This window comes from Alternaria infectoria (genome assembly GCF_024043175.1).
Source record: "Alternaria infectoria strain BMP 0036 chromosome Unknown scaffold_2, whole genome shotgun sequence".
In the NCBI taxonomy this organism is placed as follows: Eukaryota; Fungi; Ascomycota; class Dothideomycetes; order Pleosporales; family Pleosporaceae; genus Alternaria; species Alternaria infectoria.
Genome location: NW_026250691.1, coordinates 970,705 through 984,497, shown reverse-complemented (window position 1 = coordinate 984,497; position 13,793 = coordinate 970,705). Strand labels below are relative to the sequence as shown.

The following is a 13,793-nucleotide window of genomic DNA, read 5'->3' as shown; positions in this document are numbered from 1 at the left end:
TGGGCGCGGATACCAGTCTGCTCATATTTCTTCTCTTTCTTTTTTGTGTTCATGTTGTTCTACTGTCGTTCACTGCATGGCGCTGGGGTGTTTTATAGTTTTTTGGTGTTGGGTCTGGTACAAGCCTACGGGTTATGAGCACATACGAAGCAGAAAGCTTCTTCATTATTTGGGGCTGGGGGGATTATATCAGGCGTTTTGATCAATACACTTCACTTCTTCTATACTTGCCTTGGTTCTACTCGTTGCCCATTTCAAAGACACTTGTGCTGTGACGTATGCCGTGTAGTGTTGTCGCGAAAGTCACGTATAGGTCTTGCACGCTACACTACTGCTGGATGACTGTGGTCTCAATAACGCAACAGTGCGATATCGATTCGATTATCCCTTAGTGGTAGTTTAGTTGTCTATCTTGTATGCTGCGAGCTACCATGATAGCGAGCCTATACAGAACGAATGATATAGGAGTCGAACGAGCACGTGTCCCTGAAGCAGCACTCAAGCACAATCTTCATGCTTGAGATGAGTATCATTCGGGCCGGCCTTTGTCACAAGAGGGGTCTGCCAAGCAAGAGATTGTTTATGGGGACGTTATTACTTTGGGGGCGTGTCATGCCATCAAGAATGATTATTCAGGTGTCACAGTGACGGAGTTTGAAAACGCTGATAGGCGAAATGATCCGGGTACAAGCACCTTTGGCTCATAGCTATCAGGAGATGTGGAGTGAAGGACATTGATGACATAGCATCACTAATTCATTCGCTATGAATCATAGCACATTGATACCCTTCGGGCGGCGGACCCGTGCTCTGGTCGTGGGTTTCGTGACGGCGGAAGAGGGTTGAATCGATTGGTAGCGATCCACCGATCAATCATGCTTACTGCTCGTTGCCTGTCGCTGCCCGACTTGTGTTATTTCCGATCGGATGAGCCCTTCACCATCGACGTCGTGGTGGTGAGTGGATCGGAGGTGTATCCATCTTGAGTATATGATCAAGGCACAGGCCGCCGGTGAAGACGCTAAGTACGAGCCGCATTCTCATCTCGCCGAACAGAACGTGGCAACCTCGTCCAACCATCTCATAGGTTCTCCTTTGCCTGAGCTGCCCCCAGCGGAGGCGCACCTGATGCTCCCGGTGGCCGACGGATGCCAAAGTTTGCTTTCCGTGCTTCGTCGATTCGACCCTTTGCCAGGCTGATACCGGGGACGACCCACTCTGAACAACTACATTGCATGCCCTGCCAGGCATACTTGCCTACGTTGGTGTGACATTTTGGACATTCGAGTCGGCCTTCCAACTTGCCTTGCTCGAGCTCGGGGCGCATCCAGGACAGGGGATCTAGGAAGTAGTGGGAACAGTTTTGCGAAGAGGCTTTCTTAGCGTCTGGTATCTCATCGCTGACGGAGGAAGCTGACCCATGCGATAGTAGATACGTTGACGTTGCTAATGCTCGTCTGAAATTTTGTAAGCGCTGAGCAAGACGGGCGGCAACAAGCAGTAGGGTGACATCAATCAGCTCTCGCACAGCTCCACTTACCTGCATTTACGACATCTCAATTCGAAGCCGGAAGTTTCATCGGTGACATGTTCGTCTTCGAAGCGGATCTTGTCCGCCTCCGGAGCTTGGCCACACGCGCGGCTCAGCTCGATCTCGCGTTGGTAGACCCAGCGCTGATAGGCCGGGGTGTCTTCGACGTTCTCTGGTGTCTGCATCTCACCGTATAGCTCGAGCTGTTTCATGAAGCCCTCGTTTGGTTCGCAGATGGATCGCGCTTGCCGAACGTGCGACAGAGCTTCCGATGGGCTGATGTTGTGCTCTTGCATCAAATACGCGATGACGACGGTAGCCGATCGTGACTTGCCCATAGCACTAGAACAGAGGTTGTGGTTGGCATATTGATACGAGTGGCTGAGGGCAAATAGAGTGGCGACAGGGCGGTGTAGTTCGGAGAAAAAAACGCGGAAAACGGAAGGCGAGAAAAGATGGAAAAGAGGATGCAGGACGCGCGGAAAGCAAAATCAGGCTGCATGACTTGCATGCTGGTGACGACGCCCAGGGGCTGTCGTCTTTTGTGAAGATGGCAAAATTGCCAAGCAGGGCAGTCGTCGGCGGCGATCCAGAGTTGTTGGAATATGCAAGTGCAAGGCTTCATTCAGCTCGACCGGGATGTTGACTTACCAATGCACCAAGACTCCGCCACCTCCCTGGAGCCCCTCCTGGATGAAGCGGTTTGTAGCAGGGAAATGCTCCAATAGATTCTCGTCGTCGACATCGTCGACCTCGACAACCATGTGCTTGAAGGGGCCAAACAAGTCTTGATCTAGTGGTGTACGCAATACCGACAAGACGTGCGTGATATTGGCTTGCTGGAGGGCTTCGCGCCGTCGCAGCGTGAACATGCTACGCAACACTGGTTAGACAGTAGTCTGGTGACCCCAGACCTGGGCCATGGGGTAGATGCGAAACGATGGTCGACCGTCGACATTACGTACCCACCAATGTACAGGTTCAGGTCCCCGGGCACTCTGTCGATGAGCGCCATGATAGCCAAAGGAAGGGGTCCGAGAACAATCGGACGCCGGAGATGAGGGTATGACGATCAATAAACTTGGAAGAGGCGCGAGTTGTTGGAGGTGTGCGAGAAGAGGGTCTAATTTTGGCCGAGGGTCCTGGGTTTCTGATCGCGCTTGCCCGCCAAAATTGCGGACCACCCGTAATTGCATCAGATAAGTGGTTTGTTAAATTTGGAGATGCTGCAACACGCTCGATTGACTGCTACATAGTGTGTTCACTTTCGAAATCCTTGCATCAACGTATGAGTTTCCAAAGTTGCATGTCAAAGGGCACGGCCAAGCATCGCAGTGAAGACACCACCAGCTTCAATTACGTTGCCGAGCTAGTAGTTCGTAGCCTTATAGGTGCATGGACTATGTTCCACGCCTTGCCCGTACTGACCCGTAGTTCACAGTCTTTAGTGAAGCCCTTTGCAATAAGAACTGTCATGGAGAGAGTCATGCGTCGTTGCAGTCAGCGGTATTTTCCGCAAGACCGCGGGGCTACACACAGTGGATCAGGGACTGCATACCATTAACATGGATGAGTCTATAGCTCGAATCGAGAAATTCCAGTTCTACGAAGGGCTAAGACCGTTGTTGCTGCGCCCCCAGCGTATTTGAGTTGCCCGAGCAGCCAGAATCCTGGACAGCGGTCAATGAATGCCATGTTTTGTCTCGTGTCGGTGGTGTGGTGTTGCTGGCATCGTGAGACAGGCAATATTGCAGCCGCTACCGAGAGACAGAAATAGCGAATTGCTTGTACTCCCCGGCTGCTCGCAAGGCTGGCGGTGCCGCCTCGTCCCGCATCTCGGCGAATCGCATCAGACTCCTCTGGCAAACGGGTAGAGGAGCGGTAGTTGCGAATTTGATATTCCATGTCGCCGACGAGGGTTGCAAAGTCGCTGACATGACGCACGCGTTGCTGGTTCGCGCTGTCTCAAAGCAGCTGGAGCGCCGCTTACCTGACCACAGAGCAGGACCCACTCGCCGGTGAATGCTACGAGGTACCACTGTCGCCCTCCGACTGCAATAGTAGGTTCGGCTTGGGGCCGATACCCCGGAGTAATACGCGTGACAGCACGAGGTACCCTGGATGCAGCAGCGAGCAGGGACAGTGCAGGCGATGCCAATCGAGATAGGGCCCCAGATAGAGGGTGCCGTTCTCGGCCTGTATGTACGACGAGTGCAGGTACCAAAAATACCATGGTGCACCAGACAGAGTGCATAGTGTGTACGCCCCGCAGTGATGAAGGAGACGGATCAGCAGATCAGCGTGCGGTGGGTGACAGCCGTCTCAGCCTGACTGATGCCCAGAGGGTCGAGTGTAAGGCTGCTCTGGGCTTACGCTGTTGGAACTGCTCAGCATCCGTGCACTGGCCTCCCGCTACCCGCCGTCGAGTCTAACCCACACGGTTGAATCTGACGCTGTGCCGTCTGCACCGCAGTCCCCCATGCCCATCGAGGCGAAGCGCAACGTCTGCATGTTGGACAGTCTGGTCAGATTCCAGGCATGCAGCCCTCGTCAGCCAGCGGGCCTGCGCCGTCGGCAGCCTCTGCACCTGCCCTACCAGCCCTCTCACCGTTGCACCGGCCTGACGTCTACGCACGGCGGCTCTACTTGGTCTGCGTAATGATGCTGGACGAGCGGGCGCCAATCCTCGATTGAAGGTTCCGCCCGCCCACGCTGCTGGGAGTCGTCGCCCGTCACTGCAATCTACGAGGCGACGTCGAGGCGCTAAGGGCAAGCCCTATGCACGAGACGAGCGTCGCGGCGTGGACCTTGAAGCTTCTCGAAAGCGAGAGCCCTCCTCCGACCGCCTAAGGGTTGCATCTCACCCCTGCTGGAGCTCCACTGCGCTCCGTGCCAGGAGCAACCAAGGCATGGCCAATCACCGACATTCGAGCGTATGCTTTATGCTAACCGCACTCCCCGGTGGAGGGCGTTTCTTCTGCTCCGTCTGCCAACTGCTGCTGCTGCTGCTGTCCAGCGGCGCCTCTGTTCTGCACAAACATCGACGCGACGGAACAGACGACGCCGGCGGCCGAGCACGCTTCCTTTTCCATTCTACTCCACTCGCCTCGACGCTAGGGACCCTACCGCATTCCCGCGCCATCTTGTTCGCTGCCGTGTAGCAGGAGCTGTGCGCTTCCGGGGCCCTGACGACTCTTCGCTGCATTGCTCGCACCAGACTGGTCATATGACGACTGCTTTCGGGTGAAAAGAAGCAATATCTTTGTGTGGCGGTGCTGGCCAGAACCCTCCCGTTCAGCTGAAGGACCCTCCTCCCTCGTAGGGCTGAACTTTCAACAGCCGCAAGCGCTAGCGCCCCCGCTTTCGCTTTTGTAAGCCTCGCCGTCGAGAAGCCATCCCAACGACGCGTACGTCCCCTCGACCGACCGCACAGGTACGTTGCATCTTAGTACGCAATCGCGCGACCTCAGCTGCCTCTGCCCGCCCTCCTGCTTCCATTCCCTGCCTGTTTCGGCCAGTCCGTGTACATTCCGGCTAACCATTCTACTCCAGGGTCCGTGCTTGCATACACTATCCAGTAGCGAGCATACTCACTCTTGCTCGTCGCGCTCGCCACATCTGCGCTGCTCGCGTGCTGCGCGAGTACGCTTCAGCTGCACCTTAGTGGCGGGCTCCCGGCGACCTCAACTTCCACGCGAGCCATGTCCTCCACACCGAGTATTCGCGTATATGATTCTCAGCGTGAATCCCACCACTACCAACTACCACACCACCGCCGACCGTCGATACCAACCCCGGCTGTCGCAATGGCCATCCCGAGAGTATGTCAGCTTGTGCTCCAGCTATTGGATACAACGGAGAGGGCTAGAGCACTTTGTGGCTTCATCACGCCTGAAATAGCTCCTGATTGAGTCGCAAAGCACTTCAGCCTCATCCGAGACACAATACGTCATATGAATCCCTCACTGACTGTACCGTTTTTACAGGCACGCGAACAGCCACCACCTCCCTTGCCTCCTCCACGTCACATCGAAGTCAGAGGTGGTCAAGACCCTGGTTGGCAATGGGGTAACACAAACAGCCCAAGGGACACCGGCTTTGGCGGAAATCGGCTCGCGACAGTCAAACCTGGCTCGAGCTTATACGGTGGAGCCACAGGCGGCCACCCGCGGGAACCTTCGCTCGATATGTTTAACCACGGCCGCGAACCGTCCCTCTCAAGATCCATCGACGGTATGAGCGAACACAGCACCAGCGAAGACGACCGTAGTAGCAAAGCTCGGCCCTCTCTCGGGAACCACAGGTACGGAACACGCTATTACATCTCCCTTCATATCATAGAGCAACTACTATCAGGGCTCTTGCAAGGCGCTGCAGCACTTGCGTGTCTTTGGTTAAGATGCGGTGTTGTCATTTCTCTGGCAGATCCCGGTCTTTTGGAGGATTCACACGCTTTTCGATTGGTCCAAAACTTGTCAAGGGTTGCTTGTATCCCTTGTGCATACAAATGGCTGGCTTTCTCATTTCAATCGTCTTGCGTGCCAGTTGGATAACTAACAATGAGCGACAGGTTTACGAGTGAGCGACAACTCGGTCAGAAAGCCCTCCAGAACTCATCGCAAGCCTACGATAAACAGCTGCTTTCGAAAATTGGCGGCCCGAATACACCCACACGGACGACTGCACCACCACTCCCCTCTGGCAACTCCCAAGACCCCGCCGCCGATACACACGCTTCTTCACATAAGCTCAACGGTCAATTGAAGCCACTGACTGTACCGGCTACATCACCTGGCTACAGCGGCTGGCGAAGTCCCGGCTTCGACTCGGCGGATTCATACAGATCACGTTACGGCAGCATCTCAACGCCAGGTCCTTTGGACGAAACTTCTTCACAACACCGTGGTAGCTACGATCATAGCATATTTTCGGACCCTGAGTTTGTTGGCATGGAAGAGAATGGAATGCGCGATTTGAACATCAACGAGCGCAGCCCTGCCGAGTCAGAGGACTATCAGTTAGGCCCAAAGGGTGGCCTGAAACGGCGGGCCTCGTCCCCGCCCTTTGAAGCCGCGCGCGATGACCGTCCCATTCCGACTGGCCATAACGACCTCTACCACCGTCGCTCCCAGCAAATGCTCGTCAATCGGAACTGCACAGCTTCGCGTTTTCAGTCAACCCAAAACTCACTGTCCTCCGCTGGGTCCGCAAGCCAACGTAGTGGCTCGATTGGCTCCTCATTTGGCTTTTCAACCGCTCCAAGTAGCATGGCAAGTTATTGCGGAGATCAGCGCCTATCGCCCAGTGCGTTGTCGCCTTTGGGCGAAACAGAGTTAGGCGCAGTCTCGCCATATGCAGCTAATAGGTCGTTGGACCCTAGTCCCCGCGGGTCGTTGTCGCGACCTCCGCATCAACGGGGTTTCTCAGAGGCCGAGCATCCGCAGATACGAAAAATGTCTACGGAGAGCATGCTTCACTCACGTCAGAATTCAATCGCAAGCCGCATACCGGGGGCTTATATTTGCGAATGCTGCCCTAAGAAACCCAAGAAATTCGACAGTGAAGATGAGTTACGGTAAGTGCATGGATCCTCGCTTGCCCACCGCCATTTGGTCTGCCCACCCTTGAATAACCACGCTGACCCTGGCCATAGAGCACACGAACTAGAGAAGCAGTACACTTGCTTGTATTGTCCCAATCGCTTCAAGAATAAGAACGAGGCGGAGCGCCATCAGAATTCCCTTCATCTACGCCGTCATTCTTGGTCATGTGCCACTCTCAACAAGATCGAGGCAGCTTTCCATCCCTCACCTACTCGTCCAGCCGTGGCAGATGTGTGTGGGTATTGCGGTGAAGAGTTTCCCAACCCTGCCGACTGGGAAGCGCGAACTGAGCATCTTAATCACGTGCACAAGTTTGGTGAATGCAACCAAGCCAAGAAATTCTTCCGCGCAGACCATTTCAGACAGCACTTGAAGCATAGCCATGCTGGAACCAGTGGGAAATGGACCAACATGCTAGAGAACGCCTGCATGAGAGACGAGCCCCCACCACAAGAGCGTGTTGGCTCGATGGGTTCTATATCCGGCCCCTCGAGCCTAGCATCCAAGCCAGGTGTTATTAACGAAGCACACGACGAGGCATGATTTCGAAAAACTTGATACTACTGGCCTGGAGCCATGTACAGCGCTGCCGGATGTTGGAGATTATTCAAGATCCGTAGCAACGAACCCTGTGGCTTATCCGAGCAGCTTTTACCTGTCGAACCGGACCCTTCAGCAACATCGTCTCGGTCGAGCCGACACTAGCACTATCTTCACATTAGTATTCGTCCCATAGAGCGGCACTCAGACATTGCCTCGTTTTTACGAAAAGTTTTCACGCCCGCAGACTGCTTCGCAATTTCTTTTGCCTCGGCGGCGAAACCGGGGCACTTTGGTATATAACGACACTGATGACGGCATTCGGTCTTACACATTAGAGATATATCTACGCGGCCCATGACATTTCTGGTGCCACTCAGAGCGGCAAATCTGTTGCATTTCAAGGATGTTTTATCGATTCAGCGGGCGTTGATAGGACAGGAAGTCCGGGATTATTGTTTCAAGCGAAGACGTCCAAACAGTCTTTTTACCTACTATACAGCATGTGTGTCAAGCCAATGCATGAAGAAAATCTTTTCAACGTCTCATTGACCTGAAGCCTCGCCGGCGAGGCCGAATGCAACACTAGAACCATAGTCTTGGCAAGCGGGATCGTTATTTCCGGCTTTTGATACCCACTTGAGCCGCGAGTCCGTACGGCGGATTCAGTTCATCTGACATCATCAATCATTCAAAAGAGTTTTCCTGCTGGCGCACCGCCAAGGGGCAAAGCAAGTTCAGCTGTCTGTCGGCGTTCAGCACTTGGCCTTGGCACGCCACCACCATCAGCCAACACTCGTTGCCCCCTTTTCAAAGAACATCAGCTACGCCGACACTGACTCCTTTTGTCGACAGAATTTTACATGATTTCATGTCAGTTGTATGTGGCGGATCGATACTTGCCAAGATCTGAAGCACGTACCCAAAAATCAGAATATGTGGGTAGAGGAGTGCGCGTCCTGTCAGCGAGGAGATGCTCGCGAGATACCACATTGAAAGAGCGAGTATGCCTCCTAGATAACGGCACTCCATCGTCAATGTAAAGGGAGTGTACAGCAAGCTGAAAATATGCTATCATCAGCTCGCGTATGCATGCTCCTCCAACGAGCTTGTGCATAGCAACTTGGAAGGGCAAATGACCGTGCATTTGCGTTCCAAAAGATGCTCTCTCTCTCTAATTGTAGGCTGGAATAGAAGGCTAGGCGCTCGAGAATACATTCGTGGTAGCTTCATGAACTCCGCCCAAGCTCTTACCTAAGTTATCTTGCCTCAACCCATGCCATCATCAAGAGCCAGAACCCCTCAATTCCTTCACATAAATCTCCCGCACCAGCACAATACCTTTTACCACCTACCAAGCTCTCCCCCAACCCATTACACCAACTCTACCACCCACCCCACCCAAAAACCCATCATCGACCCAGATACGCGTATTTCCCCTTCGCCATTGTACACGGACCAAAACACAAGCGTTCAGACGGAACCTGACACGTGCGGCTCGTTAGTGCTTACGCTGTCCCCATCCATGGCTCGGTTCCCCTCTCGCCATCATCCCACGCTCGTTGTTAATTTCTCCGAAAAGGAGTACGGATCATGGCTTGTTTCGGATGTCGGGTTTCTCTGACAGGACGGAGCGGGACGGGTTATGCGAGGTGTGGGGGGAGGGTGTTTCGGGGGAGATGAGGGTGCGTGGTGGGTGGTTTGGAGGGAGGGAGTGGTAGGGTAGTGAGGGATGAAGTGAGGGAGGGAATACTGGGGTGGTGGGTGAAGATATATAGCAAATATTGTAGAGGATTTGGTGTTTCGAAGGGGTTTCTCTTGTTAGTAGGAAGTGCGGATTGGCGAATTCGACGTCGCTTCTTACTTCAGACTTGCTTTTGCAACATAGGTTCCAAGGGGACGGATTGTGCATGTGAGGTATGGCATGAGTAGCATTAACCTAAGAGATAGCCCCATCTGGATTGAGGTTTCCGTCAGGTTGTCAGGTCATGATGCTTGTGTATGTTTCGATGTGTCCTACATCTAGGTCTAATATTCGCCGTAGCTACTTTTGAGACGGACTCACCTTGTGGGCAAGGTATGAGTTTCGGAATTTCGAGTGGCTCGTCTTTGTGTCATCGCTGTATCAAGGGATAGAGTGGGCTTGAACGAGGCATCATACCACGCTTAAATCATGAACTAGAGGGGGGAGCGAATATGAAAGGGTCATATCGCTGTACTTTTCGTGTATTCCCTCTCTACTGCATTTCTTCAGGTATTAAAAGCCTTAATAACCTATTAGCAACTAAATCATATTGATGAAACTCTACAGTGCTCACCACACACAGTCGCGTTGACAGCTATAAGTGGGTCTTAAAGTCAAGACACCAACCACCTGGGCAAGTATGTACAAGCAGCGACCTCAAAATCTCAGCCTTGACGACAGTTAGCGCCAATCACCTCCTCTCGGAGCCGGATCATTGCTGAAAGACGGATCACTACCTCGGGATATTCTGATCTACGCATAGATTCAAGTTGAGTGCGTGGGCTCTCAGGTAGAGCTTGTGGAAATGTGTATGGCACATTTTGAGGATAGTGTGAAGAAGGACAACGGGAAGATGAGTAATCCGTTTCAGTGTCTTCGTCCGCCAGATGAGATGTGCTTTTTCTGGTCTCCAATCAGCGCTATAGCTTTACTGTATAGTATGCCAGAGGCGACGCCCCGATTCGAGTCGTTGATGCCAGTGCTACTGCTGTTGAAAGGCATACTGTTAAGTTTCGTCCACTGCGAATCCGTAATTGCGTGACGTGCGACGCTAACACCAACATTTCCTAAGTTGATATATTACACGTCACTATACATTGTCACCCGTCACTGAAATCCACATCTCGGTCCCGCATGCACGTCTTGATCTCCGATACTAGACCTCGCAAGATCTGCAACCGCATAACACGGCATCCCACATACTTCAATATCAATCAAGACCAAAAAGGAAATGTTTCAACATCACCGGGAACTGAGTTCGCGAAACACTGCACTCAGTCAAGTGCTTACGCTGACATTGATCCCAGGTCGTAGGATCGATCCCTAGGTCCACTCTCGCAAAAGCTTTTCCCTTGGACGCCTGAACAGACTAAAGCAGCGGAGACACCATGAGCTAGCAGCATTGTGGCTGCAGGATCGTGAGATTGCCCTATTGCAAGGCTAGAGACAAACAAGTGTCACAAGATGCGTGTCGACATTACGCCCTACGCATCCAACAGACTATGCTGCAAAGGGCTTCTGCGCCGTCATGGACTCCACCTTATGGGAAGATATAAGCGATTTCAATAAACAAAAAAACAAAGCAAGACAAATCGAACGGAAAATTAAGCTGCTAGCATGCATGTGATGCAGTACGTGATGTGTCGCTGAGTAGATGCGCGGGACGATGCTGACGCGCGCAGATCGGAAGCGAGGCTTACTGTTACCGTTTAGTCCGCTGCTTGAGGCAGGGTTCGAGATTTGTTCGCGTGATTACCCGTTCGTGCTCACTCATTGGCATCTTAAAGAAGAGGCTGGCTGGAGGGCGCGTTTAGTGGCGGTAGTTGGACGGCCTGTACCGTGGTATTAGCGGATATCTGAATATGTAGTAAAAATCTAAGACATGAACGGGTGAGCGTTTGAGGAGATAATGTAGGGCTGGGATAGACTGCATTGCGAAGCGGCGGAGCGTAGATGGCATGCAGTGCCAAGCGGTGGATAGCATCAGCGCTTCCATGAGTTGGAGAAGTTGGAGACAACGTATGGCTCTTGACTGCTGTATAGTATCATACTCGAAACGGCGTACTTTTGAGCAATGTTCCTCATTGCATACACACCCAAGTGCCCAAGCCGTTGCGATGCTTGGCACAGCGGATGTCGTTGAGAAGGGCATCCTTCCTGAGTTAGCACATCGCCAAGACTCCTATCGTGTCACCACCCGCGCAGATATGAGATGACTCAGTAGATGCGATGTGGTGACAAATGGTATAAGCGAAAGGGTGAACAGGCGGGGTGCGCCATTGCGTGGTAACAACGAGCTGTGTGCCCTTGTCACTTCCTCTCTGCCCCATAGAGATCGGTCACAGTGCCATTACTGTCAGATTGCCTGCAAATCGTTCGATCACAGTATAGCTTGTCCTTGTTTAGGCTTGCGTAGCGAGGATTTGTACCTGTCACGACACGTGCCGGTCTCGGAAGTGATTGGATACACAGCGTTGGTTGTTATACCAAGATCTCGGGGTACCACGACTTGCTGAACATACTGATAAGCAACTTTGGCGTAGATGAAGGGTCATAACACAGCATATGGGTTGGTGTACGGCTGACATGGGCCAACTGAGTGAGCTGATCATTGCCTCTTCATCATGAGCACACCAAATCCGAGAGCCATGAGTTAATATCTGGCCCCGAAACTTTGAGGATGGATGCAGCGAACTAGAACCCCACCTCAATTGGGAGTAGCCAAGACCAGACATACAAACTTGCATGAAGACAGCTTAGATCGGTATAGGAGTTACTGCCGTCTTACAAGCACCCAAGCCACTTCCGCACGATGTCTGCACAAGCGAAGTGTGACTGGCTGAATCTTGCGAGTAAATCTGCAGTGTGTGAGCGTTGTTGACTGAAAGTAGCACCTGTCGAACGGATGAATGTATCCGACTATCCCCGTCACACTGGTAGCGATTAACGTCCCTAGGCGAAGACTACCGAAGGGCGAAAGATCTGGTTTGACCGTAACTATAAACAGACGATATGCGTGACACGTATGACATTCGGTAAGCATGGCCTTTGAACCGGCCGCTAAAAGCTGACTGCATCGTCTTCGAAGGATCTAAGGCCGGCGGCCGTGGGGTCCGTCGCTGTTCGCATAAGCCGATCCTGCCTGCTGCCGGGCGAAATGCGGGTATGAATTCCTCCAAGGTGACGGGAGCAACGACTGGTCTGTGACATTGACCATTGTCGATATTAGGACGCGCTCTGCGTCTAAGGATTTCCGCTAGGCACGGACGGAAAGTTTGCAGGGTTGTTCAGTCGTTCGCGATTCCGTTTAGCAATCTCAGCATTCCGCAGCTTGTCTAGACGCATTTGATAGAAGTTCCTGTGCAGGGTCAGTATGTAGCTGGAGCAAGGAGTCTGTAAATGCGGCCCCACTTGTTGAGTTGGTATATGCGCGGGCCAAGTTCAGCCTGGGCTTGATCCTTGGTTTTGGAGAGCTCCTTGATCTGCATAGGAAGTTAGCACAGTGATGAAGTGAAGGTGCACATCACATGCTTTGTCGTCTTTGGCTTTCTCATCCTGCTTGTCCTCCTCTGCTTCTTTGCCTTTGGTCTCCTTCTCTTTCTCCTTGTCCTTTTCCTTATCTTTCCCTTTCCGCTTTTCTCGCTTAAGCTTCTGCTTCTCCTCGTACTCTTTCTTCACAGCTTCGATCTCACGATCCAGCTCTTCTTGCTTCTTCTGGTCTGCGACTCGTTTAGCTTCGTCCGCTTCCGGTTGACAGAATCCACGGTCGACCAAGTGTCCAGGACATATGTAAAAGAAGTCCTTCAGATAAGTCAGTATCGTTGAAGTACAGCCTACCATCCGTCGTTTCGCACCTTGTTGGTAGGAGTAATCAAAACACTGGTAGATGGCTTGTAGCAAATCCAGCAAGCCTTCGCGGCGTTGTCCGCCACACGGCGAAGATGCCACAGATTCTCCATCGAGATTCCAAATTGTGTTCGCGGTTGTTGTCAAGTCGGCAGCAAAGGCGCGCAAGTGCGCAAAGTACCTAGGTATCTAAGATGACGCAGAACGCTGTAAAACAGCAACAGACTAGTCTCCTGGTTGCTCTAAGGTCTATATTACTCCACAAATCAACCGAGTGATATGAATGCTTGATGCAGTCTGGGTTTGTAGTGACGAAAAAGGGCGTAGAGGTTAGTAGTTGTGATGAAGGGTGGCTGTGCGAGAGATGCCAGCATTGAAACTAGGCTCGAAGCAGCTTAGTCAGAGTCACTTTGAGGCAACAACGATCAATCCAACGAATAGATTCCCACCATCAGTGTCATCGATGTTTCTGAGGTCCTGTCGAACCCTGAGGCTCTGCAATTCCAGCCCCAAAATCTATCCGGCTCTT

At 52.5% G+C, this 13,793-nt stretch overlaps 2 protein-coding genes across 2 annotated transcripts; both read right to left on the bottom strand.

The window, feature by feature from the left end:
* Positions 1-1,081: 1,081 nt before the first annotated feature.
* On the bottom strand, positions 1,082-2,403 carry J4E92_001766 (uncharacterized protein; the record flags this gene model as incomplete). Its single annotated transcript, XM_051493177.1, has 3 exons — positions 1,082-1,457; positions 1,541-1,873; positions 2,183-2,403. 3 exons carry the CDS (start codon positions 2,401-2,403, stop codon positions 1,082-1,084), a joined length of 930 nt encoding a protein of 309 aa, XP_051356408.1.
* A 10,258-nt stretch (positions 2,404-12,661) lies between these two features.
* Positions 12,662-13,377, bottom strand: J4E92_001765 (uncharacterized protein; the record flags this gene model as incomplete). Its single annotated transcript, XM_051493176.1, has 4 exons — positions 12,662-12,776; positions 12,830-12,900; positions 12,950-13,219; positions 13,273-13,377. 4 exons carry the CDS (start codon positions 13,375-13,377, stop codon positions 12,662-12,664), a joined length of 561 nt encoding a protein of 186 aa, XP_051356407.1.
* Positions 13,378-13,793: the final 416 nt, after the last annotated feature.